This window comes from Lacerta agilis, chromosome 6 (assembly GCF_009819535.1).
Source record: "Lacerta agilis isolate rLacAgi1 chromosome 6, rLacAgi1.pri, whole genome shotgun sequence".
Classification (NCBI taxonomy): Eukaryota; Metazoa; Chordata; class Lepidosauria; order Squamata; family Lacertidae; genus Lacerta; species Lacerta agilis.
This window is the reverse complement of record NC_046317.1, coordinates 64,772,077-64,791,328: the sequence shown is the minus strand read 5'-3', so window position 1 is coordinate 64,791,328 and position 19,252 is coordinate 64,772,077. Positions and strand designations below refer to the sequence as shown.

Sequence of the window (19,252 nt, the reverse complement as noted above, 5' to 3'; positions counted from 1 at the left end):
GCTAGACACACGACCTACCTGCACATGCCTTTTCCCACATGACACTGAGTCATCAGCTGTGGCATAAGTTTCCCTTGTACTTTCACCATCTATAATATGGAAAGGCAATTAACAGCTTTCATTTCAGACACTGCGCCTCAACAGGACCTCAGGTTTAAACTTCTAAAACGATTGGATGAGTTTTATCTAGAAGCACAATCTGTAATTGTTGCACAATGCACTGATACCTCCCCGGCACCTTCAAAGTCTGCAAACCCCAAACATAGATAGCATCCAGAGACTTCACAACCAACCAAGGAGCCATGAGCCATGGCAAGACATACTGTTGAGACTGGCGTTAACCACTGGCCGGGAACAAGGGTGCGGGGGGAGTGCACTGCTCCCAGTGGCATGATCCCTGTGGGGTGCCGTAGCGGCTGCCCCCCCCCCCCCCCGCCCAGGGCACCACACCCCTGGGACGCGTGCCAGCCATGCCCCTGCCTGCTCTCCGCCCCCCCTCCAGAGCTTGAAGCTCTGCCACTGGTGTTAACACCCATATTAACCTCTGGCAGAAACCATTGCTCTGGCCCAATCACAGCTGAGCTGGTAGTAGGTCCCTAATAGCTGATTGTAGATCACAAGGCGGCTTGTAGTCAAAGTTTGTCTGCTTGCATTGCTTTTCGGGGAGTTTGATCGCACTGCGCCAACTCAACAGTTTCTACAGACACCACTTTAGGCATGCTGTCTTCAGTTTAAGGCAGCTGAAATTATTTTTTTGCCACTCATGTCTCTCCTCCTCTTTTTTTCTTTAAGGCTGCTGCAGCTTCAGATGTGCATTAATGAAACATGTATGCTGCATATTTAAATGCATACATGCACATGAAGATGAGAGAATTTCTCATTTCCCTCTGTAAACTGATGTAGTCCCACTGAATGAGGATCAAGAGCCAAAACTGGCTTCTGGCCTTGTACTAGAGCTTAACTGGGTAGTGGATCCCCCCCCCGTGTTTTAAGAGGTCTGGGTGTATTAAGAGGTAGGCAGCAAGTGCAGACATGCAAAAGAAGAGCCAGTGTTTAGTAATGGCTAAAGTGTTTTACTTAGGCAAGGGTGACCCAGCTTCACATTTCTTCTCAGTCACAGAGCTCATGGGGTGCCCTTGGGCCAGTCACTCTGGCTAATTGACTCGAAGGTTATTGTTGTGGGGAGTAATGGGAGAATATCACCTTCTTCTTGTTTGGCGATCACTCGTAGCCGAGTAAGATTGTCTTCCATAAACACGGTTTTAACAGTGAGTCCGTCAGTGACTGTGGAGGCCAATTCTGGATCCCTGCACTCCTTGGAGTAAGAGGATAAAAAAAGAGGCTCACAGGTTCACCAACCCTGCTTTAGTCATTTGTATGGCAAGAAGGATTAAGTTTCATTTCCTTTCCCTCTTCTAGTTCAAATTAAGTTTCTTTGTTAAGCTCTGACGACCAATGTTTAATATGCTGGTCTGGGATTCCAGACCTTCAAAGGAACCTAGTTGCAGCCATTTATCACCACGGCATGAAAGTCTCTTGAATTAATGTGGGCGACAAGAAACCAGACCACATGGGTCATGGAACAAGAAGCAACAGCGGCAAAAAAAGACTTGACGGGAAATGATCAACACAGGAAGGAAGTCCTGTCATGCTTTTGGCAGAACTCTGTAAACAGTTATAAAAACCAACACAAAACAATGTCCAAAAAGGCCTCCAGTGTGTGTATTTGTATGTTTTTAAAATTATCAACATTTCTAAAACAGTCATTACCTTTTGGAAGTAATAATTGCGCTTGGGGTTTGCTTCAGCTTTAGCCAGATTTTGAAGCTGTAAGGATCACCACTATACACCTTTACCTGGGAGGAACCCCACACGGTGACACATACTTCTGTGTAGACGTGCCTAAATCCACAGTTACTACATACTACTATCAGTATGCAGAACCAGTGAAAGCGGTGAAGGTCCTGTGTGAGTGTCTGGAGGTGGTTGGAGGATAGATGGCGGCTAACGGATTGAGGTTGAATCCTGACAAGACATAAGTACTCTTTTTGGGGGCCGGGGCCGGTGGGTGTGGGGGACTCCCTGGTCCTGAATGGGGTAACTGTGACCCTGAAGGACCAGGTGCGCAGCCTGGGAGTCATTTTGGACTCACAGCTGTCCATGGAGGCGCAGGTTAATTATGTGTCCAGGGCAGCTGTCTACCAGCTCCATCTGGTATGCAGGCTGAGACCCTGCTTGCCCGCAGACTGTCTTGCCAGAGTGGTGCATGCTCTAGTTATCTCCCGCTTGTACTGCAACACGCGTGGGGCTACCTTTGAAGGTGACCCGGAAACAACTAATCCAGAATGCAGCAGCCAGACTGGTGACTGGGAGTGGCCGACGAGACCACATAACTCCAGTCTAGAAAGACCTACATTGGCTCCCAGTACGTTTCCGAACACAATTCAAAGTGTTGGTGTTGACCTTTAAAGCCCTAAATGGCCTCGGCCCAGTATACCTGAAGGAGCGTCTCCGTTCCCATCAGGCCGGACATGGAGGTCCAGTGCCGAGGGCCTTCTGGCGGTTTCCTCACTGTGAGAAGCCAAGTTACAGGGAACCAGGCAGAGGGCTTTCTTGGTAGTGGTGCCTGCCCTGTGGAATGCCCTCCCATCAGATGTCAAAGAGATAAACAACTATCTGACGTTTAGAAGACATCTGAAGGCAGCCGTGTTTAGGGAGGTTTTTAATGACTGTTTTAGTGTATTTTTAATCTTTGTTGGAAGCCGCCCAGAGTGGCTGGGAAGCCCAGTCAGATGGGCGGGGTACAAATAAATTTATTTATTATTATTATTATTATTATTATTATTATTATTATTATTATTATTACAAACATAGGCTCTAGGACAGGGTAGGCAGCCTGCAACACGTGGCCTAGTTTCATAGGGCTGGAGTGGTGGTGGTGGTGAACAGGGGCCAAGGCAAGGGTGTCATAGTATGCTGTCAGGTATGAGCCAACGGGCAGCAGTCTGGAGAATACCAAAAGCCAGGAACAAGAGTCCAGTGTCAGATGACTTACCAGGATCCAAAAGCGATCAAGTGGCAGAGCTGGAAAACAAAGTAAGGAATAAAGGCTGAAGAAAAATCAGGATCAGAGATCAAACCACAATACAGGACTCTGCTAGAGCACTGGTAGGCCTTGTTCAAGAAGGAACATAACAGTGGACCATCCTTACTGTGGCCAACTTGATGCCTATAGGTCACAAGCAGGGCTTCCCATGAGCTAATTCAACTGGAAAAGGAAGTCCTTTGGCTCCTCTTAGGCTGGAAGGAGTCTAATGGGAAGCCTGGGCTGAGAGAACCAGGTCAGAACTAGAAGATTCTTTTCCAAGAGGCTCATGCAGCTCACTACATAGGGCAGCGGTCAGAAGTTCTTGAGAGAAGGGGTTGGCCTGCTTCCCTTTTGCTCTGACCCCACCTTTTTTTGCTTAGGACCCACCTACTCAGTCCCAGCATGCTTTACTTTCTTTACAAGTGTATTGCCATATAAAGTAATTTAGGGGATATCATGCCTCTTCGATCTGCAAGACAAAATCAAAAATCAAAAAATCCTTCCAGTAGCACCTTAGAGACCAACTAAGTTTGTTCTTGGTATGAGCTTTCGTGTGCATGCACACTTCTTCAGATATCTGAAAGCTCATACCAAGAACAAACTTAGTTGGTCTCTAAGGTGCTACTGGAAGGATTTTTTGATTTTTGATTTTGTTTTGACAATGGCAGACCAACACGGCTACCTACCTGTAACTCGATCTGCAAGGTTTAAGAACAAGATGCTGCAGTATATGCCAATTTAATCTAGGCAGACTATTTTGCCAAATAATTTCCTATGAAGGCATCAATGCTCCCTGTGACAGAGGAGCACCTCTCCCTATAAAATAAGCTAAAGGAAAAATAAAGATGCCTACAAAATTACTAGAGTCATGAACTCCCCATAGCTTTCTGCAAAGCTTCTGTTACTGGTAGTCAAGGCTAAACATACATCAAACCCATTCTGTTCCGTGCCTCCACTGAAGCTTGGGCAAATAAGAGCATGACCTATTTTCGGGAGTCTTAAGCTTTTTTCTTTTTGTGCCAGGAACAGCATGTGACTGGAAAGTGACATATTAAAAAAGGCCTTGCCTGCTTTAGGCAATGACAGAGAAAATTATTAACAGGGCACTCAGACTGTACCCACATCATCACATCATAGCTCTCTGAAATGTGGAAATATAAATACACACCAATAGCATGATGCGTTTACAAAAGTGATCTGATCAGAAATGTAGTTTTCTCCTCCCACAACACCCATTAACAAATAGTTTTTAAAAATACTCCAGATTTTTTAACATCAGGAATTAGCAATAGTGACAAAGACCAAATTTATTAGATCTCTGGCACATTGCCAAACAGTAACCAGTGGCAGAACTCCACAATTGAAGTGATCTAGTCAATTATATGTGGTTTTAAAGCCTACTTCCCACTTCCTCAGACATTTTATATAACCAAGTAGAATTTGAGCAGCCATGTGCCACAAACAGACCTTCGATACTATCAGATTACTTTAGGTTGCCACCTGTAGCTAAGCAGCAAATAGGTTACCAGAGGGAATTGGATTCTGGGGTAAGGCACCAGGTTTGTCTGGAACTCTGTCAGATCCACATTTAAGGCACCATCAAATCTGAGAGAGGCGGTGATTGAAGAAACAATCTGACCAATGAGGCGGTTGAGGTTAGTGTAGGTAGGGCGTTCGATGTCCAGATTCCTACAACAAATGTCATAGATGGCTTCATTATCAACCATGAAGGCACAGTCAGAATGTTCAAGGGTGGTGCGGGTTGTCAGGATGGAGTTATATGGCTCAACAGCAGCAGTTGAAACTTGGGAAGCTGGGTATATGGCAAATTCTAATTTTGATTTCTTTCCATAGTCAACTGGGCAATGACAAAGAAAATTATTAACAGGGAACTCAGACTGTACCCACACCATCACATCATAGCTCTCTGAAATGTGGAAATATAAATACACACCAATAGCATGATGCGTTTACAAAAGTGATCTGATCAGAAATGTAGTTTTCTCCTCCGACAACCCCATCAACAAATAGTTTTTAAAATACTCCAGATTTTTTTAACATCAGGAATTAGTCAGCAATAGTGACGAAGACCAAATTTATTAGATCTCTGGCACATTGCCAAACAGTAACCAGTGACAGAACTCCACAATTGAAGTGATCTACCAGTAGTCAATTTTATGTGGTTTTAAGGCCTACCTCCCACTTCCTCAGACATTTTATATGATAACCAAGTAGAATTTGAGCAGCCATGTGCCACAGACCTTCGATACTATCAGATTACTTTAGGTTGCCACCTGTAGCTAAGCAGCAAAACTCTTTACAAATACATAGGTAGGCTACTAAAATACAGTATGCCATCTTCATACAATACGAACAGTTGATACAGTATATCCAAATTTTCATTTCAACCAGCAATTGCATCCTACCTGGTTTCCTCTGCAGCTTCTCTTCTCCTTTTCTCATCTTCTACACCCTCTTTTGTCCTATTGCACGTGGCATCTTGTTCAGGAGGTGTATTTTCCCTCCAGTGGGTGGACAGGTTGTGAGGGGCTAGCCATTTACTCTTTTATTTCTACTTTTAATTAGACCAATTACAATATTTAAAAGTTTTGGTTATTTAGGATTTGGCAATTCCGAATAAGCATGTCTAGGACTGGAGTATTTCATTAGCTACAAGTAGAATTTATAAGCACTACTCACAACAATGATTAACATTTTCAAACACGTTTGAAAACAGCTTGGTTTTTTGTTAACAACTACTTGCTAGTGCAGGAGCAAGCAAACTGACCACTGAAGTTTGTTAGTGGCTAAGCCACCAACGTAACCCAACTTCTTCCCAATGATCTATCTCCTCTCCCTAAAACCTGCCTGCTTCAAGTGTTTAGGGCATGTAGCAATGAGACAAGTACTCCATGTTAGTAAATAGCAAGGTGGTTTTATTTGTTTGCATCCAGCTGAATGCTTTTAATGCTTGCATCATCATCAACTGGCAAGATATACCTCAGTTATAAAAATGTTTGTTCCTAGCACTCTGGCATGGAATGCCAGGTGTACTGTTTACATTTGAGATTTGCTCCCCATTTACTTTATTACAAAGTAGCAAATGGTAACAGCCATACAGCAGACACGCGGGCAAGTCTAATACTCCTCGCCTTCATCGTCACCATCCAAGGAGTCTGTGCCCACTTCTTCATAATCCTTCTCAAGTGCAGCCAGATCTTCTCGGGCCTCCGAAAACTCCCCTTCCTCCATTCCTTCTCCGACATACCAATGGACAAAAGCACGCTTGGCATACATCAAGTCGAATTTGTGGTCCAGGCGGGCCCAGGCCTCCGCAATGGCTGTGGTGTTGCTGAGCATACAGACCGCACGCTGGACTTTGGCCAAGTCACCACCAGGAACAACCGTCGGAGGCTGGTAATTAATACCCACCTAGAAAACAATCAATAGAAATGCAGACAATGTCAAGTTTCCTATATCACAATAATATCTAATTTGTGTGCGTTTGCAAGTCAGAAAGGAGCTGCATCTGTACACAGGCCAGCAAGCTCAAGGTCCAGATTGCCCTGTGTTAAGAACATCGGGGCTGGGAGTGTAGACTTTCACATTTGTTCTAAAAATCGTTTGATCTGGGCTCCTTTCCCACATTGATTTAAATGTAAGAGATGTCTAGCTATATCCATTTCCTGAGGGGTATCCCACAAAGTAGTATTTGTGTTATGGGGGAAACTTTTACCCATTTGCAAAAGTGCAATATTTTGTGCTGCTATTCTTCACAACTAGCATAGTGGGGAGCTCTTATAACTGACACATGGATGGGACTTTCAGATACCCATTAGAGCAAGGGGGGGTCTCTTCTTCCAAAGGCTGCATGCTCTTTCTTGCACCCCTTTCTTGCACCCAGTGGGAAGGATTGGCAAATAGCTCTTGCCAGAAGTCAGAACAGAGAGATTTTCTACCTCCTTCCATTTCAGCTTTCCTTTGTTTCCCACCCACTTCTCTCACGTGGCATTAGACTGAGGGGTGCAGGTTTCCCACCCCTACATTAGAAGCTGAAACATCATTAGTCATCAACATAATTCTCTTTTCTCTACAGGCCTACATCATTTTATAATTTTGTTAGGAGCTAGTGCTCCCATTTTAAACTGCCCCCACAAATAGTACATTAATCTACCATGACCAACATTAGAAGGCATTTTTATATTGAAAAGTCCTGATTGTTAACGTTCGAATCAGCTTTAGTTAGTTCATATATATGGCAAGCCGAGTATTGACTGGAGTATTTCCACCCTCCTTCATGTAGGTTCTGCAAAAGCAGGAAATGGTAGATGCCCTCCCACCAAGGTTGTGATCAGCCATCCAGTTCAGGGGATGACTGCATGCCTTTAGGTCATCTTAATTAAGCCTGCCTATGCCATTTGTAAAATTATATACTTGAGATGTGCTTATTCAATCACCTATAAATCTTGACATGAAACAGTCCATTTTGAATGCAATCAGCAGCGCTTACCTTAAAACCAGTAGGACACCAGTCAACAAATTGAATGGTACGCTTCGTTTTGATAGCGGCAATAGCAACATTGACATCCTTGGGGACAACATCTCCACGATACAGCATACAACAAGCCATGTACTTGCCATGGCGGGGATCACATTTCACCATCTGGTTGGATGGCTCAAAGCAGGCATTGGTGATCTCAGAGACAGAGAGCTGCTCATGGTAGGCCTTCTCTGCTGAGATAATGGGGGAATAGGTTACCAGAGGGAAGTGGATTCTGGGGTAAGGCACCAGGTTTGTCTGGAACTCTGTCAGATCCACATTTAAGGCACCATCAAATCTGAGAGAGGCGGTGATTGAAGAAACAATCTGACCAATGAGGCGGTTGAGGTTAGTGTAGGTAGGGCGTTCGATGTCCAGATTCCTACGACAAATGTCATAGATGGCTTCATTATCAACCATGAAGGCACAGTCAGAATGTTCAAGGGTGGTGTGGGTTGTCAGGATGGAGTTATATGGCTCAACAACAGCAGTTGAAACTTGGGGAGCTGGGTATATGGCAAATTCTAATTTTGATTTCTTTCCATAGTCGACTGATAGGCGCTCCATCAGCAGAGAAGTGAATCCTGACCCAGTGCCACCTCCAAAGCTGTGGAAGATCAGGAATCCTTGCAAGCCAGTACACTGGTCAGCCTGGTGGGGGGGGAGGAAAGGACATTATAACAGGCTAGTAATCCTAACATTTGAGAATGGGTTTTGCCCATTCACTTTCCTACCTTCTTGTGTGGTATTCTGCCCAGCAGCAAAAAGTTCATTTATCGTTCAAGTCAACCACTAAGCATTTGTAAGAAAAAAGCAGAGACCAAATGTAGATCTCATCAGCAGGAACCGTGAGCAGTTCCCACACCAACCAAACAGATTTGCCAATTGGAGGTAGATATTTCTTATTACGTGAAGGTCACAAGCAAATTTTGCAAGTTCATTGACTGAGCAGGCCATATGTAGTTTTATTTAGTGTATTTCAGTCACCCAGTAACTTACATTCTCTGGGCAATCACAGCCTAAAAATATCTTTTTAACTCACAAAATACACATACCCCCCTGCTTCAGTTCTCTAACCCAATACTATTTTATACATAAAAATTGAGAAAGCTAAAATCTATACCAGACCAACGAAGATTGCAATCTAAATATTTTAGAGTGTAAGAAATCCACAGCCCCCAGAATTCTCTTATTTTAGTTATCTATAGCCTCATTCCTCTTTGACTCAATTCTAAAACCATGAGAGATGAGACCAAATCCATAAAAAATGGCAGAAACCAATGTAAAACATTGCATTAGTTGCCTTACAAGGACCTCCTACACAAAGAGGTAGTACAGTGGCTAGGGAAGGAAGAGGATATGTTTGCTCAAGTCCTATTAGTTTAACCCAGGGGTCCACAAACTAAGGCCCGGGGGCCAGATGCGGCCCTATCGCCTTCTAAATCCGGTCTGCAGACAGTCTCGGAATCAGCGTGTTTTTACTTGAGCAGAATGTGTCCTTTTATTTAAAATGCATCTCTGGGTTATTTGTGGGACTAGGAATTCGTTCATCCCCCCCCCCCAAATAGTAGGGTCCCCCACAAGGTCTGAGGGACAGTGGACCGGCTTCTTGCTGAAAAAAATTGCTGATCCCTGTTCTAAACAGAGTAAAAAATACATGAAGCAACAGTCCGTGTTCTAGTAACATCAAAAGTTAAATAACTCCCCCCTCCCCCCCAAAAATAGATTGAGCTACAAAAGAGCTCGAGGATAGGCAAAGATTGACAGGTGAACACTGAACATTCAGAATTAGTTTTTAAACCGGGCAAAATGTTTCAATGCAAGTCTGACTGTGCAAAAGCAATAGAACTTACCAGTTTCCTGACGCGCTCCAGTACGAGATCAATTATTTCTTTGCCTACAGTGTAGTGACCTCTTGCATAATTATTAGCAGCATCTTCCTTGCCAGAAATCAGCTGTTCAGGGTGAAAGAGCTGTTTATATGTCCCAGTCCGCACTTCGTCTGAAAACAAAACCACAAGTTATTGTACAATAAAAATGAAACAAATAAAATTTACAATTTTGCTTGTGCTTGAAGCACCCTAAGTAGTTTTGCAGGTTTATAGAACTTGAAGAGAACTTTTTTTTCCTAGTGACAGGCACTGCTAGCGATTGCCTAGCACAGGTTTTGTTAGTACAAGAACTGATTTTTAAACAATATACATAGAAGTATAAACAGCTGGCAACAGTATCCAGTATGTGGGTTAAAATGTTTTTTCAGCTACAATTTTCACATGGTAGCCATGCTAGTATGTTGTAGCAGAGTGCAACAAAGAGTCTTGAAACACCTTAAAGCAGGCATGGCCAAACCTGCCCCCCCCAGATGTTTTGGGACTACAATTCCCATCATCCTTGACCACTGGTCCTGTTAGCTAGGGTTGATGGGAGTTGTAGTCCCGAAACATCTGGAGGGCCAAAGTTTGGCCATGCCTGCCTTAAAGACTACTACCGGTAAGTATGTTAAGTGTTTTATCCGTTAGTTACACTAAGAGTAGACCCACTGAAATAAATGGGTATGACATAGTCCATTAATGTAATTTGGTCTACTCTGAGTAATAATTACTTGGATATAATAAGATGCCACAAGACTTGTCCCGTCCCCCCATCTGTAAACACTTTCTTGTAAAAACTTAGGCAAAACTCCTGCAATCCAGTATTTCACATACCAAGCGTTACAGATATTCATAAGTGACATCTTAACCCAGGCATCACTTCCATCCAAGTCACAGCAAAGAACTACCCAATTTCTCAAGGATTACTTTATCTAAATTTAAATAATGATAAATATGTTAACCACATGTTTAGAAATACTGTGCCTTGCTCTGGCTATGTCTACAGTTAAGGTAATGCAATGTGTTTGATATAGAATCTAAAATACAACAGGGAAAAACTGAATCCTCACGTTCCAGACCTTTTATTATACAACTGTCCCACATCCCATCTCACATCCATCCCAACCACACAGGCTGTATTTACTTTACCTATCACAGCTGGCTCCAAATCCACAAACACAGCACGAGGGACATGTTTTCCTGCACCAGTTTCACTGAAGAAGGTGTTGAATGAGTCATCTCCACCACCAATTGTTTTGTCACTTGGCATGGTGCCATTAGGCTGGATCCCATGCTCCAAGCAGTAGAGTTCCCAGCATCCATTGCCGATTTGCACACCAGCTTGGCCAACGTGAATTGAGATGCACTCACGCTATGGGGAAGGGAGACAGACAGAAAAGGTTAATGCCCACTTTCCTCCTCCTTTGTTCTTTACTGAAACGCAAACTGCCACCAAACCCATTAAAAGGGGGACATGCACTTAAAGAGAAGCTGCCAAGCACAATTTACAGTTACCAATGTCCTGGCCGGGGGGGGGGGGGAAGGATTCCATGGTCTCTGTGTCCCATAACTGCCAACCTAGCCACTACTGAAATAGTACTGATAGCAGATGGCCCACCATTGATTGCATGTACAATGTATGAATTATTCAGTTGAAAACAAATAAACCCACCTAATTTAGGTTGAAAACTCAGCTTGCCAATAACCACCTCTCTAGCTGCTGTACAGCTCAGTCGGTAAATGAGACTCTTAATCTCAGGGTTGCGGGTTCAAGCCCCACATTGGGCAAAAGATTCCTACACTGCAGGGGGTTGGACTAGATGAGCCTCATGGTTTCTTCCAACTGTACAATTAATTAATTTTGAATTTATATACCGCCCTATACCCAGAGCAGGCATGCTCTGGTCCATGGCGTCACGAAGAGTTGGACACGACTAAACAACAACAACAATACCCAGAGGTCTCAGGGTGGTTCACAAAAAAGATCACAATGTATATAAAATAAAAATAACCCAATAACACTCCCCCCCTTCAAAAAGAGCCACATTTTAAAAGGGTATAGGATGTCTACTGATCAAATTATTTCCCAGTTGCTACGACTCCAATTTTGCCCAAGAAGGAAGTAGAAAAGGTCCTTGGCCATCTAGAATCCCTGGCAGCTCTGCTTTTCTAGAACCAATCAAGAGAAAAATATTAGAAACCCAAGATGCTTGAGCTTTGTAATCAGATTCCCATATACATTCCTATAATGCACTGTGTACAGCATTAATTTTTTTATTGTGAGTCACCCAGGGAGTCTTGACTAAAGAATGGTATACAAATATGCCAAATAAAGCACAGATTAGTCCATTTAAAGAAAAAGTTGTATTTTCCAAGAAAGTTGTCATTGGTTTGGATTGTGATGTTCAGGTGCAATCATCAAGCCAGATGGTGATGTTACCATACAGAAATTATGTATCAATTGGGCTAACACAAATCCTAAATCTACCCAAGTTAAGGTTTTCCCCATCCCAGTTACTGTTTTTTTTCAAGGTCCTCCCCGCCCACCCCATGTAATTTAAATATTAATCTATCATACTACTTGTTGGTTGACTGATGTTGCTTTCTCTTGTTTTATTGATTTTTAATGCAAAAAAGAAGAAGTTAAGCTTGTCCCCAAAGTATTCTTTATCTAGAAATAATGATGAAGCTAACTCAATTAGCAATCTATTGGTGCACTTTTAATTAGCTGTCCTAATTTGTTAACTTTACTCCCATGTGTCTCAAAGCTCAGGTGATACTCTCTTGTAAGACCTATTTTGAGATATCCCTTCAGTTCTTACATTTAGATATTTCTCTCATCAATTATCCGCATTAGGTCAATTTCTTTACCACGGAAGGATAATGATCTAAATGATCTAAATTATACAGCTCTCAACGGTATTTCAGTTTTAGCTTAAGCAGCAGTTAATAACTTAACTGTATATATTTTTAATGTTAGTAAGTGCCTTAAATCTCATTCTGCTCTTTTCCCATAAAAATTTGTCTCCCCTTTCAGAAGGTCTCTTTCTTTCCACCTTCCACATTGCTGACACCTTATTAGTGGTTCCTGGATAAATCGGCTAAGGATGTAGTGCATGAGGTTCAATGCCCCTACCATCTTTAAAGCTGAGTATTTGCTTAGTGTGAAAAGTGCCACAGGTTTCTCACTTCATTTTTGCAGCAAGCTGGGAGGCACAGAACAGGAACATCCAGTCCTTGGCTTCCCCACACAGAAAACAGCCTCATGGCTGATTCATGTTCCTGCTATCTGCGTTTCATCTCTCTTAAGCAGTGCACTTCAGAGGACACCCATCAAGAGTGGTGGTGGCTTACGGGGCAATCCAGCAGCATTGTCAGGATTTGCAGCTACAACAAAAAAATCTGGAGATTTAGTTCTCAGACATCTGTGCAAATTCAAGGGTTGTACCCCTCTTAAGTTTTTATCTGAGTGGAACTAACATTGGTTTACAACCCCAAGTATTTTATTGCAACCCCCCCCCCAAAGTCAGGGACAGCTGTCAATGGAACGCAGGCACACCTCAGCTAAGGCAGAATGAAAAATATGAAGCACAGACAGAAAGATCTCTAATCAAAGTAAGGGAAACAGGTCCACAGCTAGCTGGCAGTGGCTATAGCTATAGTGGAAACCTGCAAACATTAGTTCAGTCGAAATATCATACATAGGAGTTAAATCATATCAAAACTGCAACCCTGAGTGCGTGTGCTTGTGTATGAGGCTGACTGGCTTCATAATGGAATAAACTCTCAAGAATATTAGGACAGCAGATAAATCTTTAGTTGATTAGAGTTTCCTTTGCCTAAGGAATCATGAGGAGGAATGATCAATAATTTCTGCTACCTGTTACACTGCTCCCTGCTATTTAATGTCTGGGGGGGGGGATCACATCCCTTCTTGCAGTCATTTAACTGGCATAATCGGAATTGCTGGCAAGTCACTCTTGATGCAAGATATTTGTAATCTAAAATTCAACTAAGGCCATAATTTTGATGGACATAGTACAGTACTTAGCCAGATGTTAAGAAATGCCCTCTAAGACAGAATTCAGGTCTTTGTACTCATTTCAAGATTTAGTGTCTATCACCATTACAGCAATGTTTCGCTTGCCTTTTGGGGTTTTTTTGGCGTGTGTTCATAAAGTTGTATTTGGAGAACTCACTAGAAAAAGTGAAGGATGGAATGCAACAGGAAAGCTCTGGTGCCAATTTTGAAAGAATGAAGTGTGTAATTGTGCATGTGTGTACGTGTACACACACACACAGACACACACACACACACACACACGTCAGTATGACAGGATGGAGCAATTCACATTAAGGGATAACACAAAATAGCAATGTGAACTTTGGGTTAAAAATCAAAGAGACAGACTTAAAAACAACAACCCTAAAACCCCAGGATGTTGAAATACCAGGGAAGGGAAGGACTGAGAGAGGCAGCCATCTTCTTTAAAAACTTCCCACCATTTTGCAGCAATGCTGCTTTATAAACTTGTAAAAAGGGGAGTACAGTGAGTGGCTAACACAGTATCAAACTAGTTCTGACACCCAAGAAAGCTTCCAGCACTCTTAAAAAAATACATAAACCACTACCTGGTCAAAAATAACCAATTAAGTATTGAAGGACTTAAAACTGAGGCAAGCAGGACAGAGGGTGGTGGATCAAAAACTCTCACCCCTGCGGCCCCTCCTTCCCATTCCAGACAAAGGAAGGGGGCTCGGAGATGTCAGCTCGAAGTCTCCCAGACAAATGAGTCATGCCCAAGCCATTTTAAGTCTCGGCTTCCTTTTTTTGTCCTTTGATTTGATTTGAGGGCATGTAGGCATCTCTTGCATATCCCCAAATGCATGTCTAGGCCCAGAGACGACAATGACCGAGAATCTCAGCAGCGGAGGTTTCAAGAGAAGCTGGCAGAAAGGACAAGCGGGGCAACTCGAGGTTGAGGAAAAACGAGACACTGAATCGGAGAAAAGAGTCCCAAGTGCAGCAGCAGCTGTTGGCTGGTCTCCCACACGAGGACTTTGGACACTGACCTTTTGCAAAAACCCGAAGCTCACCCCACCCCCCCAACTCAGCCTACACCAGCTGGACGCGCGACTCGGGCGGGGAATCAGGAAACGAAGAAGGGCCCGATCCTGCTTTACTAGCTTCACGGAGGCCACACTTAGGGAAACCTGTGGGCCTTCCGAGATCGAGGGGACCCCCACCCCGCTCTGGACAGTCCTGCATGTCTGTCGCAGCTGCTTTCTATAGACTGCATGGGCTGCGGTCCTAACCACGTCTACTCAGAAGTAAGTCCCGTTGCATTAAACAGGGCTTACTCTTGAGTAAGCGGGGATAGGATCGTTGTCTTAGCAAAGACTTTCCGCTCTGTTAAATGCGCATTACACACCGATCTACAAGATGTTCCCCAACCCTCTTTCCCGCAGAGCAGAAAGAAGCGCCTGGAAGGACAGGGAGAAGCCCTTCGACGTCCCCATTCGCCCCAACGTCGCTAGCGCGGCACAGAAAACGGAAAGGAAGATGTTGGAAAGCCCGACGGCATGGCATTACGTAAGGCAAAAAAACAAACAAAACCACATAACGCGCGCCTTTATTAATAGGCACGGAGGGGGAGAGGCAGGAACCCGGCGGGAAGAAAAAAAACCAAGCAACCCTCACCATGTCTCCGACAGGCTACGAGGAGTCTGAGAGGTTGTCGGTGCTCTGGCTTCAGCAGACGCGCTACGGGTCTGACCAGCACCACGAAAACAGCTGCTCTGAGGACCGGGCATCCCTTATATAAGGGGCTCCGAAGGAGTGCTTCTCTCCTCGCAACCGATTGGACAGCGCCAGAGTTTCCTTGCCCCGCCCCACGCGCTCCATTGAATAGAGCGCAAAAGGGAGACGCCCCCGGCCCGTCACCATTGGGCAGCAGATATGAATTTGCCCATTTGCGGACAGCCATAGGGTAATTCGTAACGAGGCAAAACTGGGATACGAGTTCCCGCCAAACCAAAAATGATCGTGATAGGAGCGAACCCCCCCAAGCTCTCTCTCTCGTGCTATTTCCACCACTGGCAGAACCTGCTTCTATGTCAGGTTCATATACCTGTGCTTGACTGCGGCCTCGCGGAGTCCAGCATAAGATGTTGTTTCCTTGATTTTGGAAATTTTCCAAGTGAGTCGTCCCCGAGAGGCTGGGGGTTGGTCAGTTGTTTCTGGACGTGTCCCTACGTGTCCCTTGAGCAGGCAAACCTTCCGCCCACCTTGTGTCGAATCGCTTGCAGGAGAACCCTGCGCTCCTATTTTGGCTGCGCTTTTCTGCGCACGACTTGGCGGCATCCCGCGAGCTTGCAAGGCGTTTCAGGCTGAAGAATGAAAAGCTGTGGGAGGTGGGTTGGGCGCGAATCCGACGGGTGCAAAGAGATGCACTGATTCATTACCGACACACTTCGGACCATCGATGTTATGGGAAACAAATCCACTTTAAATTAGGTTGAACCTACCTAGCGCTCTATATGGTTGTGATGAACTTGCTTCTCCAAGAGCTGCCGGGCATAGCTGTCAAGTTTCGGATTTGAAAATAAGGGATCACATGGAGTAACACATGACTGGAAAGGTTTGCAATTCCACAAACATAGGTGTGCACTGCCTCAAAATAAAAAGAAGTGAACAAAAGAAGGCTCACAACAGCTCCGCAGCACAAATCCCTTCTGCAGGCAGGGACCCGTGCGCAAGAAATGCACTCCGCTCCCCACAGCGGACCCATGCTCCCTCACCCTCTCGAATTTCCCCTCTGCAAGCTGCATCCATGGATAGAACATCGCACCTAAATATTTCCATTGTGCACAATGCGCAGCATTTGCACGACCCCCTCCTGACAGCACCACACACGGAGGGATAATTCCCACACACAGCTTGATGGGCACATGTGCAAACCCCCCACCCCCAATATATATATATATATATATATATATATATATATATATATATATATATATATACACACACACATACAGATCTGCATCAGAGGGAATGGCACATGCCTCTTTGTCAATTTGAGCATAGTTGTGCTCCGTGGGCGACAACATACGGGAATAGAAAGAGATGGGCTTGGCCTGGGTCGTCCTCTTATATACCTGCTGGGATTGACAAGTCATCTGATCCTCACCCTCACCTGAATCTCATAGCTCTCCAGTAGCTGCCTCTGATCAATTATCATTTAACTCTTGGGGGAAATAATTAGCATCACACATCATGTGTCTGGAAGTTGCCAAACCAATTAACCAACCAGAAGGATTACTGTTAATAGCACCAGTTTTCCTATAACTTGATATTGCTGGATAGTTTTGATCAACTGCAAAAGCATTTTTAGTTTGCTTTCTGTTGCCACACTGGAACGTTTCTTTATTAGTGCCACTTTGTTTTGTATGATTCCTTGCAAATGAAGGAAAACAACTTTTCTGCTTTTATACGTTGATAATATAATTTTGGTTACTGAGGACAAACAAGATTGTACAAAAACAACATTGGGTGCAGGCCATGCTGTAGTGTAGTGCTTATGCGACTGTGAATAAAAGGTGGCTGGGCTCATTGTCCCAGGGTTTGGGGGGGGGGAAGAGGTGACAAAACTGATTTCCAATAAGTGCCCCCCTTTATTTCCACAACACGTCCTTGAGTCTGTACTCTGAATGGTGACATCAGGGACCTAGAAGGTGCAGGGCTTGTCAGTCCAACCCCTACACAGTCTCATCAGGGCTGACCTTAAGGCAATTGGAGCAATTGGGCCAACTTGGGCCCCGCGGGCCGCTCCTAAGGGGCCCCCTGCACCAAGGCAATCTAGATGGATTTTATTTATATCTATAAGCTTTTGCAGGCTTTGGGTGTGCACTGAGGTGCTACAAGAAAAAAAAATCAAGTTACGCCCCACTGCTTCAAATTGGGCCCCACTGATTAGCCCCAAGTCTAATAGTTGCTGGGCCTGAATGTGTGAGATAGGGGCTGAGTGGGGAAGGGCATCATGAGGGCATTGCTAAATAAACAGAGACATAAGCAACTTTAAATTCCCATTAAACTCCAGTGTGGACAACCCCTCAGAGAAGAACATTGAGTTGCAACCACTCTGGGACAACAAAGTCCCTCACCACTCCTTTTAAGGCAGGCCTCTGGTCTTCTGCCTACTACGTAGACCAGGGGTCTGCAACCTTTAAGACCAAAAGAGCCACTTGGACCCGTTTCTGAAGAAAAGAAAAAAACTGGGAGCTGCAAAACCATTGCGACATTTAAAACAAATATAACACTGCATTTTATTTTTAAAAATCCGATTTAAATTTTAAAAAATCTGATTTAAATAAAAAAAATCTGATTTAAATAAAAAAATCATTCATTTTTATCCACCCTGGGGACCACTACCAGGTCACAGCCTGATCCAAGGTGGGTTGCAACAGCATACAAATATTTGATTTGTTTAAAAAAAAAAAAATGAGTCCTCAACTGCACACTTGTGTTAAATGTTTGTCCCATGTCTAATTGAAGACTGCTGGCTTTTACAATAATCTTAGTGTCTTTTACCCTTAATATTCCAGACCAGAGGCTATGTTCACCTCTTCCAACCTCCTCTCTTGCTAAATAAAGCACAGAATTGCACCAGAGAAGCCTGTGATGTTTGTGCTGACTTGCATGCAGGTGGCTGTAGTAGTTCGTAGTGTTCATACCTTTTTAGGGGAGTTCCCAGCCCCCTTAATGACAATGGCGATAGATTTTGCACATGAACACAGATCCAAGTTAGGACTCCTCTCTTCCACGCCAACAGGTGCTTTGTCAAGGCTCCCCTAACACACACTCAGGACAGAGGAAAAACTGCAAAACGTCCTGGCCTTGCTCCAGGGCGGAGAGAGACGCGAGCCCGCGAGAGCGCGGTCTGAGGCTGCGAGCGGAACCAGGAGCGAAGGAGGCAGCGGCAGGGAAACAGGCGCCGCTTCCACGACCATTTTTAAAAAGAGGGCTTCCCCCCTCGCCCTCACCCGCCGCCCCTGGCCCAGCCCGCAGCTGCCTACCTCGTCGTTGCCTCGACGCAGCAGCCAGCAGCCTTCCGAGAGGAACCGCGGCCAGCCAGCCCCCGCGGTCCCATTGTTATGAAAACTTCCCGCGGGGGCAAGTTGAGAGACTGACCCCCAAGACGGACGAAGCTTCCGTGCCCTCTGGCTCCTAGAGTCCAGGGGCACAATGTAATATGCAGTTGTTCCCAGCTTGAAAACAACATACACAAGCCATTTGGCTAAGATCTACTTTATTGTAGAATTAGAGCAGAATGTCTCTGCGTAGCAGCTCATAATTCAGAGCTGTGTCTTAATGCGTCTTGCATCTCCTGATGCAAAACAGAAAGGAGAAAGTACAATAGTAAAATACAATGACATCACATGTGTGGGAGCTGGTATGCCCAGTGTGTTTCTCACAGAGTGAAATATGACTCTTGAGTCTTGTGACCTTGCTGCAGCGTTCGCAGCTCGTCATGTCATAATATCACAACATCCTCCCCCGATATTAGACAATGTGAGAGCGGCGAAAGTTAAGGCATTATTAACAGAAGTAAACAAACAGTTATCATATACACAGTATGAATCTGATGTCTTTGTTCCATCTTTGGAACTCTCTGAGACTGGTTCTACCAGTTGAAGCCTTTGATAACCAACTCTCCAGGGGACCAGAGCATTTGCTCTGTGTGTGTTGGC

At 44.4% G+C, this 19,252-nt stretch overlaps 1 protein-coding gene across 1 annotated transcript; it reads right to left on the bottom strand.

The window, feature by feature from the left end:
- Positions 1-6,049: 6,049 nt before the first annotated feature.
- On the bottom strand, positions 6,050-15,321 carry LOC117048829 (tubulin alpha-8 chain). The gene is made up of 5 exons (XM_033153159.1): positions 15,201-15,321; positions 10,649-10,871; positions 9,482-9,630; positions 7,599-8,279; positions 6,050-6,520 (listed from the first exon to the last, which is right to left on the bottom strand). Exons 1-5 carry the CDS (start codon positions 15,201-15,203, stop codon positions 6,227-6,229), a joined length of 1,350 nt encoding a protein of 449 aa, XP_033009050.1. The 5' UTR covers positions 15,204-15,321; the 3' UTR covers positions 6,050-6,226.
- Between the last annotated feature and the right edge of the window lie 3,931 nt (positions 15,322-19,252).